The sequence below is a fragment of the Leptonotus elevatus genome, chromosome 9 (genome assembly GCF_054856555.1).
Source record: "Leptonotus elevatus isolate MCC_2025b chromosome 9, RoL_Lele_1.0, whole genome shotgun sequence".
In the NCBI taxonomy this organism is placed as follows: Eukaryota; Metazoa; Chordata; class Actinopteri; order Syngnathiformes; family Syngnathidae; genus Leptonotus; species Leptonotus elevatus.
This window is the reverse complement of record NC_141247.1, coordinates 13,418,445-13,443,777: the sequence shown is the minus strand read 5'-3', so window position 1 is coordinate 13,443,777 and position 25,333 is coordinate 13,418,445. Positions and strand designations below refer to the sequence as shown.

At 37.1% G+C, this 25,333-nt stretch overlaps 1 protein-coding gene across 2 annotated transcripts in view; it reads right to left on the bottom strand.

Annotated features, from left to right (window-relative positions):
* trpc7b (transient receptor potential cation channel, subfamily C, member 7b) overlaps positions 1 to 25,333 on the bottom strand; it is a 52,819-nt gene that overhangs the window by 14,145 nt on the left and 13,341 nt on the right. Inside the window, exons 3-7 of one of the 2 annotated variants that reach the window (XM_086085551.1) lie at positions 22,857 to 23,039; positions 20,051 to 20,215; positions 15,301 to 15,517; positions 14,006 to 14,239; positions 11,771 to 12,035 (exon numbers count right to left, since the gene is read on the bottom strand). In XM_086085551.1, coding sequence (XP_085941677.1) covers positions 11,771 to 12,035; positions 14,006 to 14,239; positions 15,301 to 15,517; positions 20,051 to 20,215; positions 22,857 to 23,039 — 1,064 coding nt within the window. The remainder of the gene's footprint in view (positions 1 to 11,770; positions 12,036 to 14,005; positions 14,240 to 15,300; positions 15,518 to 20,050; positions 20,216 to 22,856; positions 23,040 to 25,333) is intronic. The other variant, XM_086085552.1, reaches the window with a different exon arrangement.

Here is a 25,333-nt window from a genome sequence, read left to right as displayed (position 1 = left end):
GAAGATAATATTTTGTCTAAAATTAATGAGATAACTTCATTATTTTTCATGAACAATTAGTACCTTTAAAAACAATTTGAATGGAAATGCTGTTCATCTGTTCCAGTCATTCCAAAAAAAAAAACCATATAATATATTGTAATGTGTTTTTTAATTAGAAAAGTGTAGTGTAGTGGATACAGAGACCACACTAATCCAATATTTATACAACTTAAAACTTTAACATTTATTGAATTGATGGCGTTTAACGGTCTTAAAATAATATATAAAGCCCATCATGAAATCTTACCAATTAACATGCAAATAAAAAAAAAAGAAAAGGGAACGCAAGTACAAATTAAGAGGATTGAAAATAACGATCTATTTCAACTCAAGGTGTCAGTTTGTGGAACAATCTGAATTATAAAATAAATGTCTGTCCATTTGCATTGAAAAAAATATATAAAAGCACAAGTTCTGGATAAATATAATTAGTACAAGGTCATTCTATTTAATTATTTTGTGTAATTGTTACTCAGAAGGTGTCTTGACTGTTTGCTGTAATTTATTTTGTGTTGACTTTTTTTCTTTTCTTTTTTTGTGTGTTGATTAGGGACAGATATTATATGTTTTTCTTGATTCTGTCCCATTTCATTAATTCTTATTTTAAAGAATGACATGTGGATCGTAGATGAATGAGCTCTCAACGAATTATCAAGAGTTAAATTCTGTTGATTTCAGAGGGCACAATCAACAGGATTGCTGCACGAGACTGAGCTGAACTATGTCAGGTTTCCGTCCCTTGTCCCTTGTCAAACAAACTCAAATAATAACAGGTCCCCTCCCAGTGGTTGGCAGTGAAATTATGCACAAAATAAACACAAAAATGTGTGAGTATTAAGCCAGCAGAAGGCAAAGTTATCTGGTTGTTTTAAATACACAAAGTGTAACAATCTTTGTGTTATATTTTCCCTGCTGAGTAAACTCCAACTAGGAGCACCATTGAAAGTCTTAAAGCCTCTTCTCAGTCTGTCAAGGTGCCACAGTCTCACAATCTCAATCTGTCACTCATATCTCAAGGCACCACTGCATTTCTCTTTTCCTCTTTGCTATCACTTGCACCCTCCTGTTTTTTTTTTTTAATTAAGATGATATGTTACAACATACTGTATGAGGAGCCTCACGGCACGACAGAGTGCACATCATAAGGAGATCTTAGGTTAAATTGCCCAATGTGCAAGCAAGGCTGATTGACCAGCTGTCGTTTTTTTGCTATGGTTTTGGTTTGGTTTCGGAGTAATTTGAGGGGTCAGTGTGCTTTATATGGGACCGCAATACTATATGCCACGGGCAGGATACAAGTGGCTGGATTATGGTAACTAAGGCATTGAGGTTACAGCTACACAAGTCAATGTGTGCGTGCGTGTGTGTGTGTGTGTGTGTGTGTGTGTGGGTGTGTGTGTGTGAGACGTGCCCCATTATACAGCCTGTTGGAAAATGCCACTCTTAATAATAGATAATAGCACACCATCCATCTCTCTCGCCAGATGCCCGCTTCCCCTGTTGCTTTACTGATGCTTGGACAATGTTGTCATGATAACACACACATTCACACACAAAGACACACACGCACACACACCGTGTTGAATGCGTGTGGCAGAGATCAGAGTGCTAATGTCCTGCACAGGCGTGTTTGTGTGTGTGTGAGTCACCTTCGCTCTGCGGGAGCTGTTCCATCCTAATCACAAGACAGGCCCAAATCAACCTGATCCCCCCTCAAAGACATGTTTCTTGAACTGCTTGATCTTTGCTGCCATTGTCGTTGCTCGTCTTTTGCTCTCTCGTTTATTTGCTTGCCCTACCAACTGCTCCTTCATTATAATCCCATTGCTATTGCTTTTATATCTGTCTTTCAATCACCCCTCGCCCCTTGTGCTTCCCGGCAGCTTTCAGCCATTACTACAACGCTTCATCTATTCCTTTGAATTATAAAGCTTTTCTTTAGCCCCCCCCCCCCCTTTTTTTATGATATACACTACAGGGACATTCTCACACAGATCAGCGTTAATGTAAAAGCAGACTTTGCAAAGGGATTCTCCATCACTGCTCTTTAATTTCGGCAAATAATATGGAATGTGTCTTTCTTGATAGCGAAATACCGTCACTTCTATTCAGGCTGACAGACAAATATAGATTAGTTAAATATTCATTTGAAATTAACTGCCCTCTTCTGGTGCCAAAATCACTGGTCACCATGGTGATAGCAGAGCTGGGAGCCATACATATGTTGCTTTTAAGGAAATTAGGAAACCTGTTATTGAAGCGTGTTTATATATTTATATGCAAAACAATGATTTAGTGTGTTTTGTTTTGTTTTGTAATTTCAAAGCGACTAAACAAATGTGTGATTTTAGCCATTAGTGTGTGTGTGAAATCATCCCTCTTGTTGATAAGCTAAATGGGCTGCATTCATACAGAGCCTTTCTACTCCCACTGGGGCACCGGCTAAATGCTAGAAGTATAAATACTATGCTGATCACATATACATGCTGATGTCACAGCCTCCAGAACAGCTTCACTATTTTATTCACGACACCTGGGAAAGTTTGTGGAGGAACGAAAACTTTTCCAATTACGAGGCTTCCACTCGACCACATGAGCCGTAGCTGCTGCAAATGAGTTTTTGAGTAATGCGTTAACATAGTTTACAGTGATGTTTTTCCGGCAACAGTATGTGATACCTAAAATATGCTCATGGAATATGGTTCGGCAGAGGTCAAGACACACACCCAAATCATATGATTCGTGATGATATGCCCTGCTTGGCCATCATTGGCTCCAGATGATCACACTACATTTCTTGGACTATCAGTGCTGCAGGGAATTTGATGCATTCAGTAGTCGACATGTGACTTTTGTGATGGTATGTCGTCTGATTTATTTATTATTGTAATCCCTTCATACTTACTATGTTGAGCTAAAAAAGAAAGTCGTCCGTACCAACTTGTGAAATATTAATTCACATGTACTGTATATGAATTATTATATATATATATAACTATAATTATGTATGGCGTTCCACAGGGTTCAATTCTGGGGCCTATGTTGTTTTCATTGTATCTTCTGCGCCTAGGTTCTTCATCTTAAGAAAATAGTGGTGGTTGTTTTTAAAGTGCTCTATAAATATAGTTAAGTGATGGGTGTCTCCATCCTAACTGCGTGATTTACAATGCCAAGTTGAGCAATTCTAGTCCAGCACAACTAGCTATCTAGTTAAACTAAAAAAAAAACCACTTCCTTATGGTGCTATGGAGATGGGAAATACAAGAACAAAACACCTTCTCAATTCAAGGTGAAGAGAGCCAGACTCGATGAAAAGATGACTCTCTATTCATTTTGTTCATCAGTAAACCCAATAATAATAAAAAAAAGTATATCCAGCAAGATTAAGAACCACTGTACTAAAATAATTTGGAATGCACAAATCAGGGGCACGGTAGTTAAATATGTCAACCGTTGTCAGGGTGCCTACAGTTTAATGCAAATTAGACATAAGCCTTTTAAGACTTTATAATTCAGGTTTAAATTAAATTTGAGCCCAACTTCCCAATGCTGTCCAAAGTTTCTACAGTCCATAAATGAAGTGCATTTGTTTTCGAGTCCTGACTAAAACCTCATCATTGTTCTGTTAGTTTAAGTTTTGTGACTGGCGAGAGTCATTTGTTTTTTTTGTTTTAAGTAATTGGTTTTAAGATTTGAGACTATTAATAATCATAAAATCCTACTTATCATGGGTTAACGTTTTTTCAAGACTTAAGAAACATTTATTTAATACATTTTAATGCCCATTGAGGCCCTACAGAAGGCTTTGATGGCGCTTCTGGCAAAGGGGAGGCTAAAAGCAATGGTACTTATTACAAAAAAACGGCCAGCAGGTGGCAGCAGAGTATAAGAGATCAGCCAGGGCCATATTGCAACAAGCTCTTTTTGACAGTGTTTTCACCAGGAATGTGAATATTGATTAAACATAGCTGTATTCTATTGCTAATTTCTGCAAAATGGAAACAGATAAATATACTTTTTTTCCTGATGAAAGAAGAGACTCTAATCTTTCTTTTGGTAGGTTCCATATAGCAATAGAGCACAATGTTCTGTGGGCCTTGCAAAATCAGTCAAAATCCAGTAAAACAACCGAGCAAAGGGGTTTGCTTCAGTGAAAATGGCTGGGACTGAATGTTAATGTGTTGTTAATGATGAGGACCTTTGACTATAGAACAATTGAGCCCAGTTCAGGCCCAGGGTATCCCCAACCCCAACACTTGCCAACAGCATCTGATCCTCATCTGTAATATTTATAATTGTAGGTAGTTTGGAGAGGTGTAGAAATGTTTCCATGGTATGACAGCACATTAAACTTCGAGCCTGTTTCTAATGTTTTGGCTATTCACCTACGTGAGAGTGGTTCTGGTGAGTGTGGTTCGGCATGTTAATAGGAAAGCCATGAAAAATTCATAAGAAACCAGGATGTTTTTGTTGCATTTTCTCATCATGTTTTCTTTTTATGGTCTAGTTTGTCTTAGTCACAACAGTCTCCCCTCTCTCTCTCTCTCTCTCTACCTCCCTCTCTCTCTCTCTTTTTACTTTCAGCCTGGTGGAAGCTGATCTCGACTCCCCTCCGAGCTAATAAAATCTCCTCTCCTGCTCCCCCTCTCAGCTATCATCTTATCCTCTCGTTCTCTCCCCAGGATCACCATCATGCTCCAACCCTGCCACACTCACCGTCAAGCTAGACCTTCTGCCACGCTTCCTTTATTTTATCTTTTTTATGGTTTCACCCTCTGTTACTTGTCGCATTGACTTTAAATTCTGGCCAACATGCTCACGTCTACATTTCTTTTAAGGTCTTTTATATCTGCTTTACTCTGCACTTCTGTAAGCCGGTAACACTTTCTTACAATTCCTTGTATGCCATACACAGACAAATGACACCAAGAGGCCACAACATACTCCAGTCAAGATCATAAAGCAAATATATGTTCTGAAGTCCAAGCAGCTATTAGCAGTAAAATGCATGCAATGCCAATGTGTGCGTGTCAACGCTTCTGTTTGCTGCACAGTCAGCTTGACCTTCTCTCATCTTTCGTCATCCTCCCTGCTCATTTTTCCCTCCTTTGTCTTTGCATCCTGGCAGCTCTCCCGCATTTTTTGCCTGAATAAACTGCAAAGCCCCAAACGCCCTTCGCTCTGCATCTGCATCGCTCCCTGTGGTTCCCTTTCCATCCTCTATTCCCTCCATCTCCTATTGTCTGCTTCCTCTCTTCCTGCACAGTCGACTTGATCCCCTTTTGTTTGTGGCGCTGCAATCTGCCTCTGATTGCAATTGATTTATTTTCCTTCATTGTGCCTCTTTCATTTTGGCATTTTTATCAATAATAATTTTGCCTTTTGAGCATCCTTAAGACTTTTCTTTCTTCGATCCAATTTACTACTCTGTGCAGTGCTGTTAGACATGGTAGACTAAAACAGAGATTCTGAAAGTGTGGTACGCGGGCTTACAATATGAGGTTAAAGGTTCAAAATGTGTATAATGTTAAATGTTATATTAATGTATTTTGCGGCTTCAACTTTTTGTTTCCAATTCAATACAGTACATTGGTTAAGTACAGTTCAGCTGCATGTAACTTTTAAGTACAATACATTTGCATGATTTCATCCTTTAGAAACATTTATTTAGGTGCAATTTTTATGTAACTTTTATGTCCAACACATTTGAGTGGAATCATTATTTAAGTACAGTTTTTATTTGACCTATATTTAGGCACAGTGTTAATTTAATGTCCATAAGGCTTACAATCATATTAAACAATAAATAGTAAAAAAAAGTTGTATTTAATAAATACCTTTTGATGTTTGATACCACTTTTTTATTGAATACTTTTACCAGTACAAATACAGAACTCTTGAGTAGTCACCGATACCAAGTACCAATACCATTTGTATTTTTAATGCATGCAATTTACCCTAAAAAAACAATGACAGATAATTTTAACTCATTCACTGCCATTGACGGCTATAGATGTCAAAAATTAATTTGAACTATTTCTATTAGTTTCACATTTTTTTTCCACTTTTGTTAACAAGAGTATGAAAAAAATGTATTGCATGTTTAGAACAGATAGAAATTTGTGATTAATCGTCAGTTAACTAGTGAAACAATTATAATTGCAATTAAAAATTCTAATGAAAAAACCCAAAAGATTATTAAAAATGAAGGGCGTCAGACGATAAAAAAATTGAATTGTAATTTATTGCATGACTTCAACAGTTAACTCACGATTAATTACACATTTTATATCTGTTCTAAATGTACAATTAAAAAAATTATACGTTTTCATACTCTTGTTAACAAAAGGAAAAAAATGTGAAACTAATAGAAATAGTATTAATATTGAATTTTTGATGTCAATGGCAGTGAATGAGTTAAAGAACGACCTATATATCCCCATGTAGCATTTGTCCTTAAAATTGCATGAAATTAATGGCAGTTTTCTATTCTTTCTGAAGGTAAAATGGCTACGATAGGGCATCCGGTACTGGTATCGGTTACCATCGCAAGTACTGATGCCTTGAAATAAGGCTGTGTATCGTCCGAATACAGCTACCTGGTATCGGTACTCGCCCATCCCTACGTTTTATGAATAAAACCCCTGCCTCGTTTTAAATGAACACTCGAGGCTCTTACATTATTGCATTTCAATGTTGGTCATTATGGTGCTACTTGAACAGCCAAATAATTTCTGAGGTCTTACTTGGTGTAAAAAGGTTTGACAACAAATGGACTGGAACGTGGAGACATGCAGGTCTACCCGCCTCAGCACAACTGACCAAATCTAAAACCTGATAACAGTGTGTGTACGTGCACTTGTGTCTGTGTAATTTAAACTGCAGGACCATATTGTTTGAACACCTGTTAAATTATGCAGAACACAAGCATTATGCATGTGTGTATCGCTGTGTATTTGCACACATGGGGATACTTACACTGACAACATTAGGTACAGCAGCCCAATCTAACGTAGGAGTAGGCTAGCTACCGACCATATGTGGCCCACAGGAGTATTTGATCCGGCTAGCCATGCAATTGTAGGAAGAAAAAAACGTAACCTCAGAGGTACTGTTTGGTAAACTTGCCACACAATGAAGCAACAACTTATAATATATAATAAAGAGTCATTGTTTGAACATTGAAAAAATTATCTCAACATTTGGATGGTAAGGGGGGAAAAAAATAATCCTGATAGGAGAAAGGCATAATGTGATCTGACTCAAAAATCCTGACTTCCTTTTACGATAATTATAGTCATTGTAACATAATCATGGTTATTTGGATGTTACAAGAGCTCTGCTATTTTTTTCAATTCAATTTGTACGTTTTCATGTCTTTTTTGTCATTCAGTGTTCATTGTATGTCGTGTGGACCTCCTGTGGAATGCTTTTAGTGTTCTTGACTGTGACAGTCATTGAAGGATTGGATCAGCACTTCATGCAGCGAATGAGTGCAGAGATTGGCAGCACACTAAATATTATTCACATTAAATGGTAAATGGACTGAACTTATATAGCACTTTCTACCTCATATGGGGCTCAAAGCGCTTTAAAACACATATTTGATGTTATAATTGAGCATTATTATATTTTAAAAAGGCAGACGTTTTGATATTGACTTCCTTTTAGATCTTATTCGATGTACATGTTTACCTTAATTTGTGAGGTGCCACAAAAAAACTGTATAAGTGAGTATACAATGGTCTTCTTTAGCTAAAGTGAGAAAGTGTGTGGGTTTGTGTGTGTGAAAGAAGATGCTACTAATGCCACACTTTTCCATCTAACCTCCTCGCCTTAAATCTCCCAGCCCAAATGGGAACTCCTGGGGTATCATTAACAACTCCACCTGGCTCTCTCCTCATCTTCCTGCTTCAGAACATCAAACATATGTGCCTTGGTAGACAGCTTAAGTTTCACACATACACACTATGCAAACATGCTATCAAGATTTAGACAGAAAACTGCTGACATTTTTGTAATAGTAACAACCTTGTGTATTGGGGCAGCGTGGTGGATAGAGGTTCGAACGTCTGTCTTATAGCATGGAGATTTTAGTTCTAATTAATGTTAGAACATCTCACCATTACAACATAATGTTTAGGTTACAGTGGTGCCTTGAGAGACAAGTTTAATTTGTCATGAGATCACGATGGTAACTCAAAACAGTTGTATATCAAATCATCTTTTCATATTGAAATGAATGGAAATTAATCCGTCACGGTCATTAATCCCTTCCAACCTCCCCACCAAGAAACTTGTTTGTGTATGTGTATGTTAGTGAGGAAAAATAGTACTCTAACATACTATAATTACATAGAATTAAAAATACTTGGACTTTTTGTCATACTAAATCAATTCAATTCTGCTCCTTCTGGTGTGGCAAGACACATATACATGTACTGTCCATTAAGGTGTTATTAATATATTGCCATAGCAGTTAAATAACTGCAACAGATATGCTAATTAGTGTAAGCATGAAGCTAGCGGGGCTTTTCTTAAGGCCCTTATTGTTTGGTAGTTTTAAATAAACAAGGTGTCATTTTCTTTCTTGGAAGTTTAGTTTGACAGTAAACCTCAACTGGGAGTGGAATGAACCAGTTTCTTTTTTTTTTCTTTTTTTAATGAATTATTCACTATTTGTCAAACTTCTGCAGATTGTAAAGTGTTGAAGAGTTGAACGTGCTTAATTCAAGTTGGGTCAATTTTACCTCAAGTCATAGCCTACTCTAAAAATGTCTACAGGTGCAAACATGAGTTTGAATAGTTGTTTGATTGACAGGCCATAAGTAGAGGGTGTACCCTGCCTCTTGCTTGAATTCATTCTGCGGTTACCTGTGACTTTGCGGACAAGCGCCTGCACAGGAAATGAAAATGAAAGAAAAGATGGAGTAGGGCTATACACACTTTCGCTCCTCTGGGAAGACTTTCTCTAAGATGTTGGAGAGTGTCTGTGGAAATTTGTGTTCATTCATCCAGAACAACATTTGCGAGACCAGATGTGGGACCTGTGTGAGCGTTTGCCTCACAATCTGTTCTAGGTCATCCCAAATGTGCTTGGGCCCTACAGTCATGCAGGAGCAGCAGATTATCTTTCCTTAACTGTTTCCACAAAACTGGAAGCATGAGATATTGACAGGCATCAACAAATGAGATTTTACCAGGTAATAAATAGATTTGTCCCAATACTTTTGTCCAATTAGAGTACGAGTGTGCAAAGAGGTGCTGTGCAGTGGTTTACCACAGCACACACTATGACATAATAAACATATTGTACATTGGCAAAATGTGCATTATTGTTTTTTAATAAGGCTACTTGCAACAATTCTTGTGCTGAATCTCATTACATTTGTAATTGTGGGTCAGCTCAGGGCATTTCTGAGACAACAGCTGCAGGCTGAGACCAAAAGCCAGACTGACCCCTGGTGGCGTAAGTAACAACCGCATTGTGTTTCTTGTACCATTTTTTGTGTGTGTTCTCCATACGCCTTCCGTAGAACACTGTAGGCAGTTGAAGGTGAAGGTAAATCAGAGAAAGTTGCAGCTCATTGGGGATTTTTAACATTGATTTTGTAATTCTGCATTTATCTCAACTGGTTAAGACAAGGCTCTTAGTTAAAAATCCACTTGATTGGTATTAGACTAATGAGTGCTCTTTTTATTCCCAAAGGAGAGGAAGCTAAAAAATAAAAAATAAAAAAAAACACCCGAAAAAAAAACAGCACTGGAATACTTCCCACCCATCTGTCTCCTTTCCTTTAGGGCGACTCTCTCTATTACTGTCAGTGTCTGTCTGCTCATCTCATAGCCTGGATCTTTGGCTCCGAGTGAGCAGCCAAGTAGAACTTACCACCTCTAAGACTCCTGTGCAGCAGCTCGGCAGAGGAGCTGCTCTATATGCACAGCACAGGCACAAGTGCTCTGCAGGTCCAAACCTACACCTTGTAACTCTATTAGGAGGTTGTTGGGAATGTTTAAGATACATGAGAGGAAAACAAATGTTAAGTGCTATGAAGGAGACAGATGCTAATTGCTGACAGCAATTTGGCAAACATTATCAGACAGAATGAACTGTCAAAATTACCCATCTCAGACCGGACTGATGCACATGTTCCCTTTTCCTCATTTGTCCTCAACAGCAAAACAGAGTAATTTATGCAAATTACAAACAGTCCTATCAGATTGAGTCCAAATTGTGCCATTTCATCTGCTAAAAAAACGAGACAAAAAAAGATACAATTTGAAAGCGTGGACCATAAAACTGAAAGTGAGGCATTGTATAAAAAAATGCATTAAAGAAGTATGCATCAAAAGCTGTGAGCTAACTGTATGTGTTTTCTTTCTTTCTTACGTAACTCTGTACTTTTGCCTTTTTACTTTTCAGTATATACATACAGAATCATATACGCTGTCATTATATAGACCATATATAATTGATCACTGACATGTATTTTAATATTTTTTATTTCTGTGTTTGATTGACATAATTGTGTAGAACAGATAAACAATCTTAAATAGTTCACATAAGATCAAGTGCCCTACTTTATTTTTATTGGAGCTGAGGAAGAAAAAATAGTGTTGTAACAACATAACATTTAACTAATCTGCCCGTTTTCAGGGAGATATGCAACATCAGCGCTAGAAGCTTATTCATTTTGAAATCCCTCCAAGTGAGACCTAATACTCTAAACCCCCGATAAAGCTATTTAGACTTTGCCATCTCATACTTAAGTAACAATTTTACATACTGCAGAATGCTTATATCGTATAGTATTGCATATTACTTATCCATCTTTTCTGTAAAACTGTAAAGGTGGATCTTTATTAAATTGATTGGTCTTGGGCATTGTAAATTGGTAGCTTGATTTATGAGTGACCCAATTTACAAGTTTTTGAGATACGAGCCGTTGCTGGGCCGATTTTGTCTTAAGTTAGCTATGGTGGCAATACATTTCACAACAAGCAGCAGTTTGACAAATGGTGACCAATTCTTCAAAAGGTGAAGTTAACTTTAAAACTAAACATCAAATGTAGAGAAAGTTATGTTGTGTATTTTATCAAATTAAATTTACATATGTCTCAAGAAGGCTAGAATAATGCTAACACACAATACAAAACACTATAGAAGGGCTAATGAATCTAACATAATTTACTATCATTATAAAAATATATATATTTTAGCAAAAATACTCACAGACATATCTTTTTCAAAAACAACTAATATTATTGCAGCTTAGTTGTGTAGTTTTCTTGTGTGTTTCATCAATAAATCTACATGGTGTCACTACAAAATTATGCATCGCTGAAAGCTGTCATGAGCTAGAGCTATGGTAGCACATAATTGATTTAATTTAAAAATAAAAATAAAAACAAACACACAAAATACCCAGTGTTGTGTCAGGGCTACACATACATAAAATTTTGATGTCAAGTAGGGGGCCGTAAAATATGTTCCTGTGGGTCTCAAATAGCTTGACACTGCTCGTTTTATTCCTTATTTTATTTTAAACTATGTTATTACTCTATGCTTTTATATAGTACAATAAATAGAGTGATATATTTCCAAATAATAAACACATTTAAAACATTTTGATGTTTTATCTTTTGGGGGGGCATTTAAATTCCTTTCAATTTAGAAAAATAATTGAGAACACACACACACACACATACAAAAGCAGGTGTAACTCACGTGGTGAAGGCTGGATTGTACTTGGCTCCCAGGTAGTAAGAATACAGGTTGAACATGCCAATCATGAAGGCCACAAACACCATGATGAAGATGACCATGAACTTGAAGATGTCCTTGACTGTGCGTCCCAGTGAGATCTGCAGCGGGCCGAAACTCTCGTTGGCCGGAAGGATGTAGGCGATGCGCGAGAAGCTCAGCACAACCGCAATGGCGTACAGGCCCTCAGAGATGATCTGGGGGTCTGACGGGCGCCACTTGTTCCTGGCTGGAGGAGGTGAGGGGTGAAAGACAGTGTCAGAACAGATTATTACAGATAACAAATATAGCCTCATTAATCATGCAGGTGTTCCTAATGAAGCGTTAGAATTACATGAATTATAATTTTTATATGTAGAAAAGAAACATTTTGTGAGGATCTGTCTTCAAGTGAAGCAAGATGCTGGATAAAGACAGAAAGACCAGCGTTACTGAGATGAAGCAGAGCGATGGGTGGAACTGACAAGAGATGGTTGTGAGATCTGTGGAGAACAAAGAGCGGGGATAAAGAGATACAGAGTCTGGGGAGAATTAAGAGCAGCTAGACAAGCAGGAAAGAATAATGGGCTTTAGGTAAAAAGTAAATAAAGCAAATAAAAACAACAGCAGGGACACCTTAGGAGGAAAGATGGAAAGACTACTTGTGGGAATAGTTATGGTGTCCCTGAGAAGACATATGGAGGGCAGTTAAAGGTGATGATCACTGACAATGAGGAAGGTCATAAATCATCATGTGATTCCTGTATGCCGTGTTAATGTGTTGTGACAGAGTCAGGCCACTAGATGACAGCACTGATGAAGATTCTCTTTCAAGACGCAAGCAGTGCAGTTGCTTGCAGCAGATTTATGTGCAGTATAGAGAGAAAATGGTATGGTAGCAATAAAAACAAACTGTTTTTCTAAAAAAATATATAAATGATAACAGTTGATATGTTCAAGTTGAGTACAGAAAGATTGGATGATTGTTGTTAGAAATATTTTCTTGCATACACTCCTTACATTAATATCAGAGATTTGAGTTATAATTATGAGGAGCCAATTTATCTTTAGTCACTGTACATATGTAGTTGGTCCAGGCGGACACTAGTTAAAAAGGGACTCTGTGTTGTGTTTTATTTTTTGGGTGATGGAAACTGATGAGGCATATTGGACAACTAGAAGGGGGGGGGGGGGGGGTTATATTTTTGCACGGCAGTCTGTGTCTAATGAACACAAATCAGTACAGCAACTGTTTCAGTGGCTGTCCGCTCGGACCGGTTACAGTGGCAAAATCAGATTCATCAGCAACTGTGCAACAGCAGCAAGTCCGGGCGGACAGTATCTTAAAAAGTTGCTGTACTAATTTGTGTTGCTGTTGTTGTATACTACAAAAATGCAAAAATGCACTGAGCTGTTACCGTCTTACAAATGCAATTAAGCCATCTAGTGGCAGACAAATTACCTCAACACAAATCAATATTATATATATATATATATATATATATATATATATATATATATATATATATATATATATATATATATACACACACACAGGGAGTCCTCGAGTTACGTTGTATGCGACCTACATCGTTTCTCGTCGTGCCTTGTCCGTAGCACTTTTTTTGTGTTAATTTCCCACAGTAATCAAGCTATTTTAAAGTTATTTAAAGTTGTGTTGTTGTTACGTTCAGCAACGGACGTCCATCAGCAGGTCGGCTCGCCATCAGGCGTGTCACATTCCCGTGTTTAAGTTTGAATTAGCTCCGCTCTGCCGTACGTCAGCAATGAATCTCCGTGCGGAAACACAAAATATTAGTTCCGGCTTTTCCGGGTCGCGCAAATGTTGAAAAAAATTACTGTACAAAGTATTTTGATGTAAATATCGACTTTAAAGGAGAAATCGACTTAAGTCGCAAAGCGTAGGAACGTCCACCGTAACTTGAGGACTCTCTGTATATATATATATATATTTTTTTTTTTTTTTTTTGTACACTTACCACGGATATAAAATTTGGGATTAATTGTGTATTGAACTCATGCGATTAATTACGATTCAAATTTTTAATCGCCTGACATCCCTACTTTTAATATTTGGTAAATCAATAAATAAAATCCTAAAACTATAAGCACCAAACAAAAATCCCTAAAAGTGTTCAAAACTCAAAATACTATTTGATGTCATTTCCCTTTGAAAACCAATAACAGCAAACAGCTCACCGAATGTAAAGTAGGCCACTTCGTCAGGCAGGGAGGCGTTGCTGAGGTCTTCATCTGGCACATGCATGTCCACGTACTGCTGGGCTTTGGACGCCTTGAGGAACGCCATGAATCGTGCTGTGAAGGACGCCACAAAGATGGAGAGCATGCCAAAGTCCAGAACGTTCCACAGGTGCATGATGTACTCTCTGGGCCCATCGGTCCAGATCTCCTTGCACTCGGACCAAATCATACCTGTTGATGCCAAACACGTACGCATACATATGCAAATATTCACAAAAGCACACACTTGAAAAAGTTAAAATTTAAGATCATCATTTATAAACGACTCCCCAGATTTCACCACTTGAAGGTCATGCATGGTCTCATTTAAAAAACAAGTCTGTCGCCTTTGGAGCCGAAGGAAAGAGAAAATTGCTCATTAGCAGTGCAACCATCAATGTAATCTCTGCAACAATGACTGGAATCATAATAGGCATGTTATACCCAAACCAGTGACCATTTATTGCACTCACACAGAAGCACAAAGCAGGTCAGTAAGTATATATGAAATAAAAGTCAGCAGACTTGTGAAACAGCCGAGGTCTGATTCAAATTCCAAGTATTTTCTATCCTTCATGTTTTCTTATATTATTCATGAATCATGAGCATTTCTTCTTTCACAAGGTTCTATCTGTTCTCATTATACTGCATTGTGTTGCTGTAACGTTTGCTTTGCTGAGGTTGGATTTCCTTTCCGCTTTTTGCTAGACTGCTTCGGCCAGTTTCCATTTGAGCTTTAGGAAATAAAACACGACCAGTGCATTCATCGTGCAATTCTACTTGATATCAAAACTGTGAATGTGCTATGCTGCCTTATCGCCATGGTGCAGAAACTTTATAATATATATTCAACTAGACTGTAAAAAGTCTAATCAGTTTCTCCTGCTTGCATTATCATAGACCACAGATAGCAATTTGAAGCTAATTGGAAATGCAAATCTTTCTTTTTATTACCATGATTACATGGGTGTGGATTTGTTTGAGGGCATATTTCTGTCAACAACTTTTGATATATTGTGACAACCTAGATGTCTTTATTGTGTGAAGGATGTTCCCATTTAAGTTTTGTCACAATGCAGACATAACATAAAAATATAATAGGCAAGGTAAATAACATCTTCGTTAAATCAGTCTTTTAAAATGTAGAGGTAAACACCTCAACAGCCTCAATGAGGCCTCTTATCTTGCCTTGTCTGATTTCAAAATAAATATGATAGCTAAACATGTCATAATGAAAATGTATCCCAACTCACCCAACACCCACTTCATGATCAACATCTCTGTCCAAGAAAATTGTGTGGTCTTGACTCTGAACACCTGCCGCGGGTGGTCCGTAATGGTCTCATTGGGCAAATTTTTGACGCCCTCGAAGCGGTCTGAGGCGTTGACCACCAGTAGACCCAGGAAGATGGTGAAGGAGACCGCATGAGCCACAAATTTCATGAATGGGCTTCGCAGGATCTGACCCAGCTGGAAGAGCAAGCACGAAACAATACAATAGAAGGTAGAAGATAGAGGCACAAATTATCTATGGACTCAGAATTTCAATGAATGAGCGCACTAAGGTGATCTACCGTGGATATAGAAAGTCTACACACCCCTGTTTAAATGCCCAGATTTTGTGATATACTAAAATGGGGAATTAACCAATCACATTGTAACGCATGTTAAAGTCAGGACCTGTCACCACTGAAAGTGCCTCTAATTACCACAAATTAAGCTCAGTTGGTCTTTTGAGGTTTTGACTGCTGCATATGCGGAATTGTTTATAATTCCTTCTACCTTGTTGGGAAAAAATAACCGCTGCTAACACCATGTTTCACTTTAGTGAGGATCAGTATTGTGTGGACCAAACCTTTAGGAAATATGGCAAAAAAAAAGCTCAAACTTAGTTTAATCGGACCATAACAAAATCTCCCAAACGTGTAAAAATTTTATGCAAGCATGTGATTTCAGTTGTTTATGTTCACTTCCCCTCTGGAAAAGAGTATTTTATAAGCCACTATATTTTTTCATTTGAGTTGTACAGGTTTGATGGTAGAAAAGTTTAGAAATGATTTATCTTGGTCTCATTTTCTTATACTGTATCCTGTATCATAAAAACTTGACATTTGAACGCGGGTGTAGACTTTTTATGTCTTCAATAGTAAAGATGTTTTTTTTTGTTTGAAATAGCTATATCTATATGTCAGAAACATTTCAAAGGGCTTGGAATTATAAAAAAAAATCTTTGAGGAGCAGTTTTGCTAATCAATGGCGTCATTTGAGCAGTAACTGAGAAGCAGTTTTTGGAATGTTAATCCCAGGGACCTGATGCAAGTTGTTATCAAACAATACAAATATGACAATATAATAGAGGAACATATGTTTTATTTTTCACATAATGAACAGTTTTTGTTTTTCAAATTTACATTATGCATAGCAGTAAACGGTATTTTCTTTTAATTTTCAATTTAAATGTAGTATTTCTAAATGGGCCGTATGGTTTTATTGCAACGTTAAATGAAGAAAAAAAGAAAAAAAAGAAAATCTACAGTAATGTAATTATAAGAACATATAAATATTGTGCAGACCTCAAAAGTCTAAATCAAAACTCAACATTGTGAAAACAAACATTGTGAAAACAAACAAATAACACTACCAATATCATCAATATTTCATACTATAGTAATACTGTAGAGGATACTCTTCCCGACTGGAGTTTTTCGCAACGTGATTTATTTTCGGTTCTATTTAGCGCTAAGGACAATTCCAATCCAGGCACTTCTGATATTTCCGCAATGCAGCGCTTTACGCGGTGAAAACAAACAGCATATTGCATTGCTTTTGCCTGTGACTACAAACCAGGCAGATTGTTATAGTAATAAAACAAACTTTCATCATATTTTGAAATCAAAATAATCCTTACTAATCAAATTACAACTATGCAAAGCCCAATGCTTTTCAATGAGCGGAGAGCGTACTTTCACAGAGTTAGACCACCATTTTGACTTGTGACGTAGGCTCGAAATTGTCTTCAGAGTCCAGACACTTATTTCCTGCTATTTTCAGCCAGACTTTTGTGAAAAGTGTACTCAATGTAATGTGTTTCATTCCGGTGTTGTAATGATTATGATGTGTCAATCTTAGGTTAGCTTAGCATTTAGCATGGCTTCTCTGTCATCTTTTGATTACTCAACTCTACTCAACTTTATTTATAAAGCACTTTAAAACAAGCATTGCTGTATACAAAGTGTTGTACATGCAGTAAAAGATAAGTAAGTCAAGAATAAAACAAACATTGTAAGTAAGTATACAAGTAAATACAATTTACATCAATAAAGTAATAACAAGAAGTAGGTAAGTGAATACATACATAAAAAAACTAGACTAAGTGCAATTTCTGAAGAAATTGCGTGGGAACACTGAAAGCTGAATGCTAATAGCTGAATGCTAAGCTGAATGCTTATGAAGAAAATTGAAAGATAAATTATGTGAAAATTACAAAGTATAATTGTAGTTGAATGATAAATGAATAAAAAGAAAACTTGAACTGCAATATAGTGAAGGTGGGATTCAAACCATTGCCTTCTATTTACTGGTCAAACATCTGCTGTAGTAGCCTTTTCCAATGAGCCACAGAGGACTTGCTGTTGTCATTGGAGTGTTGTGAAACGTAATGGAAAGATATCTTGCTAAATTTAAGAATATGTCATTGAAAACGAATGGAGATTTAGTGGGTTTATTATGTCAAAAACACTTCATGTCAAAAGACATTTAATAAAATGGATGCTAAATTATTGGACAATGACTATTCATGAAATTGAAGTTGGGGAAAAAATGAGTCCCATCCTGGATTTGAACTCACATACTCCTCATCATCCCTTTGTGAGAACAATACTTGTCAGAAGTGTAACTTACTCACCACCATAGAAGCAAAGAGTGACGAAAAGAGTTACTGACTTAGGAGCAACTCCACAACATGTTTAGCCACACTAGCTAGCCAGCCAAAGCTCATTGCTAGCTAGCCGGTGCAGTGTAAGTAGCCTCGACCTCCGACTACCGCACGTACGTGACGTGAACATGTTTCCCCTAATAATTGATGGTTCAATTATTAGGAAAAAAAAAACCCATCTGTAGTTCTCAGTTTTCAATGTGTTAGTGACCAGTAGCAAAATTCTCATTTTAACTGCAATGCGAAATCATTTATTTTGAGCCTTAACTTATTGTGCATAATAATAATTTGGAACACTATTAACCAATATATATATATTTTTATCATGGTTGTTTTGACCAATAATATCCACATTATTATAAGGTGAGATATAATTGTTGATTGAAAAAACAACTCAAATTTCATTGACTATTCACAAAAATTAACAAAAGTGGCATTTGCTTAAGAATTCGGAATTCAGAATAGACCGAGAAAAGAAAATGCAAGTGGATTCTGCATATGTGAGTGCGTCAATCGAATAAAAATATGCCCTACACATACAACAGTTTCAGCACCACTATTCAAACCTGCTGAGTTCAATATTATCTTTCCACAGGAGACCACTACCGTTTGCAGGCACTGCAGCACATCCCACTGTGTTTCCAATGCCATGCACGCAAGCACACACACAAACACATGCACACACACACCCCCACACACACACAAAGTAGAAAAAGGTGACGCCTGATTCTGCGAAAACATCCTGGAAACATTCCCCTGTCACTTGGACATGTTCCTACTTCAGCTGCTGTGATGATACGGTTGATTCAGTTCAGCTCTCTTCTTAAATTAGATGCTTGTTCCAGATTGGGCTGTGTGAGACCTGCAAACCCCATCAGGTTTGTTTTTATAGTAAAAAAAAGAAAAGAAAAAGAAAGAAAGAAAAGGAAAAAAGCTCATTTGTCTTCCCCCCAAAACTGCAGTTTGGAGGGGGAAAAAAAAGCACATTTCAACCAAATAAAATGTGCTTTTTGTGAAAGGAGACTCTCAGCAAGGATGTGCAAATATCCTGAAATCTGCACATGCTCTGATTCTGCAGAGATGAGTGTCCACTGACAATAGAAACACAATAGATTAACAGATGTTCTCTAATTATTTTTTAATATTGTATATAACAAAAGAAAACATTAAATTTAATTGATGAGCTACAAATTTATTTATTTGTTCATTCATTCATTAATTTTTACACAAATATACAAAGCATACTTGGCTGTAATTAGTGCTTTCAGCGATAGTCTGCAAAACCATCAAGTAGAAATCGATTACGAGTGAGCCATGTGGGTATCGATGCATGGATACATTTTCCTTGTGGAGCCCTGGGTTTGAATCTCCCAGGTGACAAGTGTGTAAAGTACAAAGAACAAACATCTTCCAAAAAAGGACAGCGATTTAGGGCAGGAGCCCAATACAACATCTCTAGACACAATTAAAAAGCTTACATTAGGAAAAGTTCAAGGTCAAGAAAATGGCTCATGTTAGTAATGCTAATGCACAAGATCAGGATTCCCTACATTTCTTTCAGCTAAATATTTAAAACGAAGACTTGCACTCTTCTGAAAATACTTTCAACAGGATCACCTACACAAATATACATCAGCTGTGCAAAGTTAATGTTTTATATGCTTTCTCAGCAAGCGTACACACTTTTTTCACCTTGTCTACAGAACTAATCAGTCACACATTTGAGGCACTTAAGGGGTCCCTGACAGGCTTTATCGAATCCTACTGCGCACATAAGTACACACATGTAGAGACAGTGCTAAAACCTTAATGATAATGTAGAGGATTAAAAGATTATTCATCAAGGGGACCTGGAGCTTTGCATAACAGTTCAATCATCTCAGGAGTATATGTCACATTACAGCATGTCACTTTAGATTCTAATCAACCTAATGCGGACAAGGAAAGCAAGAAATACCAGACCAGAGTAATAGACTAACCTCTCTCATGTTCACTTGTTCTACTGTAATTCTAGCATTAGGAAAACAATAGTGAGAGAATAAAATTGTATGCGTGAGTGTTCATCATACCTTGCTACATGGCATGATCCAGTAGGCAACAGCCAGGAATGGCAGACCAACGGTGACGCCCAGCACGGTCCAGCATTTAACCCCAACGGACTGCTGCCTGAGGCCAGGAAGGTTCTCATACCAAATGGTCAGTAACTGCTGTTGACAGTTTGGATGGGCGACAAACTGGGGAGAGAGGGCAGAACAGGAATGAAGTAAATGAAATGTAGAAAATATATTCACAAATAATTTTGAGGAAAATGGGAGAAAATGAAAAAAGAAAGGTCCTTTACTCAGAAAAACTGCAACATGCACTGCAAAATTTAAGATGCAACCAAGATTAAAAATGTCAAATCAATCCAAAATATGCTTGTTCTTCTTTGTCTGCCAAGATATTTCTAGGCATGAAAACAAACTCTTGGGTTAGGGCTAGACCTGTTAATCCTGCCCTCTCTAATAGTCAGAACATGGACACTGGACTTAAATTAGATAAGCTAATATTAGTACTGACTACTCTTTCGTGCTCTTTCATTCTCTTTATAGTCCTGTTTCTTGTAGTAAAACATCAAAAGAGATATTGCGTTCTAGGATCTTTTTTTTTTATTCACTTCCACGATAACAGAAATTACAATTATGATAAGCAATATTTAATCAAAAAGATACAGAAACAGACCATTTAAAACAATTGTGAGTGTTTATCTACTATAAAACTTGTATAAATGTTGTTAAACAATCTCATCTAAAACCTTGCCTGTATTGCACACATATGGAGGCACACTTAGCCATGCAAACAACAAATATCGTTTTGGCCCAAATTAGCTGTAATAATCGGTAGTGAAACAAATGTGTTCTAATAGGAGTGCTACAGTATATTGATCAACTACCACAGAACTAATCAAACACTCAATCAAACTTCCAGTTTTCCTCATCATTTTTATGGAGCGTGAATCTGCACTAATTTAGATCTGCCAAAAGACACAGACACACTGACCATTCAGCACATTGATTTATACGCATTGAAGCAAAACAACTCCCACCCCTGAAACCAGCAACATGCATCACACACACCGTCATGCACCACCTGGTTTCCATGGCAACAATCCCCCTCCCTCTCTGTTTGTCTCGTGTGCAATTATCTCCCTGAGTATTATTGGTCATGCTTGCTTGTAGAGAATCAAGGGAAGCATAAACAGTCTACACAAACGTGTGCACATATACAACAAAAATTTGCTCAAGGAGAGAAGATGCAAGGAAGGTCAAACGCTGGAATTAAGATGTGACTGTGAGAAAGAAACAGGAAATGTGGCAGAGAAATGGCAATTGGTGATTGGTTTGACATTCAGTATAGCACAGAGTCCAGTTTTCAGTATAGCACAGAGTCCAGTTTTGCGTCTGCAAAACTCCGAGACCTCTTACATGATAAACGATTCCTACCCATGCAAGGAAAGGTGTAGTCTTCAATCAGATTCCTTGCAGTGGCCAACAGGTGGTCCAGAATGAATTTGGTAGCAGTCTAAAAGGTCATGCCACTCAGCTGCTCATTGACCTCTTTGGGTTGTCACCAAAATGCATTTGGAAGTACAGTAACTTCTGAATTACGCACAGTTCATACAGGCAAACTCACACGTATGTGCCAATATATCCCAAAAGCAAACAATGACTGGTGGTTCACTTATATCTGAATTCTAGGGGAAAAAACCTAAATTATGATGCTACCACCAACATGCTTGCTGTTTTACTCAGTCACTCCCAGCCATTTTCACAGAAGCAACCCCCTTCACTCCCGGCTGTTTTACTGGATTTTGACTGATTTCGCAAGCCCCACAGAATATTGTTTTCTATTGCTATAAAAACATTGAACCTACTAAAAGAAAGATTAGAGTCTATTTTCTTCATCAGGAAAAAAAAGTATATTTCTATCTGTTTCCGTTTTGCAGTCATTAGCATTAGAATATAGCTAAGTTTCATCATTATTGACAAATCTGTATAGAACTGTGGGCAAATGACATTTTTTCAACATGGCCCTGGTTGATCTATTTTGCTCTGCTGCCACCTGCTGGCCTTTTTTGTAATGACTACCATTTCCTTAATCGTTCTCTACAGTTGAGAGGCTGCATCAAAGCCTTCTGTATGCTCTAGCATTAAAACACATAAATACGTCATTGGGACACTTAAAATATTTAAAATAGAACATATTCATACGTTTTTTGGGAGTAAATCAGTTAAAATGAGTTTGAATGTGATTGGTTAATTTCAATCATTTTTTTAAATATCTGCTGTCTCTCTATGCACATTTCACGTAAATAATAAAGAAGATGGCTCCATTGACAAATCAAAAAAACAAGTCTGTGCCCGCAGTTAAGTGAAAACAGGGAATTAGGCCTAGAGTACAGACATCCCTGGTTTTATCCCTTGAGTAGCAGACGCAATTCAGTCAGAAACCTCAAGTAGGAACATCTGGGGAGAATAATGCTCGATTTGACTGGCTATGTAAAAGACACAATATTTTGGTTCCCCTATTTATGACAGGGGTGAAATATTAATGGGCATACCTCAGTGTGTAATTAAAGTAATATCTCTCCAACTGACCATTATTATCTTCATGAAGGCATCATTTTTAATAAAGCTCCCATTCATAAATCTTACGAGATTTTATCGTAAAATAGCAAGAAGGAACTTATGCGATAGATTGAGGACTATATTTCCTGTTCCATTTCATATTACAACTTGGCTCTTGTACACCGTTTTTTATAGTTTAATAATGTATCTGGAACAAAAATACAAGCAGTAGTCTGTATACTTGCGTAATAGTATTCAAGCCGTTTACCTTCTTCACTTCATACTTGATAGCCAGTTCGACACGACTGAGGCAGGGTCGGTTGTAAGGACTCGGCGGGCACAGGTCAACATCGCCGTTCACAATGGCTACCACTTCTTCCGTGTTTCGACAGAGGTCCAACACTCCCACTACAAAGTCTTTACACTGCATGGACAGCTTACGGTAGTCATTCTGAAGCGTGGACAGAAGATAGTGAGGTAGAAGAGTCAAACAAAAGGTAGACACTGGTGCCTTGTAAGACAAGTACATCTGAGTTTTGTTTTGTAAAACAATTCTAGATCCACTCCTAGCTTTGAATCAAACTTTAATATTCAGTACATACTGTATTTTTTATGCTACACTTATCACAAAGTTTCACGGAAATTGGTTCAGGAGTATTGACTAAACTGATTCCAATCAGCCATGTTATGAGCGGCACTGCCATCAAACGAATGAAAATGATTGCCTTGTCTTGTATCTTCAAAATGCCCAAAGAGCTTCTCTGTCTAATCTGAATGAAAATGCCAGACAGGGCTGCATTGTAAAATTATTTTTAAATTTAATGAAATCACTCTCTCTTATGAAATTGGGTTTCACCGTTAGCAAATAACCCCATGCATGTTTTCATAATATTGTTTACCAGTAGAGGAAGTTGTTATGCATGAAAAAGTGAATACAGTACAAATAAGAAAACAAGCAATAAAGAAAAAAAATATCAGTAAAGTAAGTCATAAAAAGAGATGAACTTCAAACTCAAAAACGACATAATACTAAGAATATCAGATAATTTGTAATGCTCATTTTAGTCAATTATCTGATGTCATACACATTTCGACGCTAACGGTATGTGAATAAAAATAAATATACTCAAAACTCCATTCATTTAGAAAAAATGATTGACAAAAATATGTTCTATGCAGCCTCACTAGTCTAAATATGGTATTCTGTTAATATTGCATATGTGTTAAGCAGCAATATCCAACAATTTTGATCAATATCAGAAGGCGGCGATTTTGAATTTTTGCTGTCGAGTGAAAATGACATCACAGGTGCTGAGGTCTCAGATAACAACCAATCACATCTCAGCTTCGGAAAATAGGTGAGCTGTGATTGGTCGTTGCCTGAGCCCTGAGCAACTCTGATGTCATCTTCAGTTGACAGCAAGTGGCAAAATGGCCGCTCCCTGAAATGGATAAAAACAGGTAGATTTTGCTTCATAAGTTATATTCCACAAATGTAATATTAATCAGAATGTCATGTTTAGACTATAGTGAGGACACATATAACATATTATTGTCAAGAATTGTTTAAGGTTGACTTCTCCTTTAATAATTCCACGTTTTTATGTAGATAAAATATTTATGTGTTGGTTGGTGATGAAATTCTGATGGGAGTAAAATTTTACTTTTCAATACAGAACAGATATTTATTTTTTAATAACATCATAACTTGAAAAATACAACACCAGCCTGAAAGCAAAAGCGAACTTCTATGTAAATAACATTTATATATTTAATGACCTAAACCATAGTCTAAAATAAAGGCCAGTTTCCAGTGTATTCTTGCTCTGTGAGGTTCGAAGAACACACATATGGCATGATTCTGTAACTCTATACAAATCAAAAGCAATGCTTCAACATGTACTGCATAAGAATATCAATGATGTTTTCATTGTAAGACCCACATCAGGTTATTACACACACACATGGAATTACACTCACGGCTCAGGGTCTGTGGTTAGTGCCGTGGGGGGTGGGGGTTGAGATAAAAGCATTGGAATGATACTGTAAGAATGAAAATGGAGCCAGCTGTGTGAAGTAGAGGGAAGTCGGTTGCAGTTGAGTGACTCAAATACAAAGTGGAGTCATGCATGATGTGGGAAGATGTGTGAAAAAAGTATCAATTTTGTTCTTCTTCTAAAAAGGCAAAGACCACTCATCTCATCTTCATTCTTATGCATCTTGTCACAGAGAAACCCCTCAAGTTAAACTAAATCAGTTTCAGGATGCTGGCCAACCTGAAATTTTTCCAGGTAATGGTTCCGGATGTGGTCCTTTTGCACATTCAGCATCACTTAAAAACAGCACATTTTCAGCTATATGTTCCATTATTTTTCTTTTATTCTTCTTCTTCATGTCATCAGCTATATTGAACTAAGCACCTAAGGACACAGGTACTCTTTCATCACTAGCTTCATTTCATTTCTAGCAATTATTCCTTTCTGTGCCATTACTAGTGGCCTTCCTTCTGTGGTAGCATCACACAATAGTCTCAAGAGACGTGTTAAGGTCTTGTGATATGCTCTGCACAATGGCAGTTCAATGGCATGTTTTTATTTCTGAGCTGAACAGCATGTTTTACAGTTACCCTTAAGTACCAAAACTTAAAAGTAAGAAAATACCCAAGTGGCAATAAATGCCTTTTATAAATTAGACACACCACAGAGCAGAGTGTTGCTAACAACCCTGACAAATATCAATGATTCA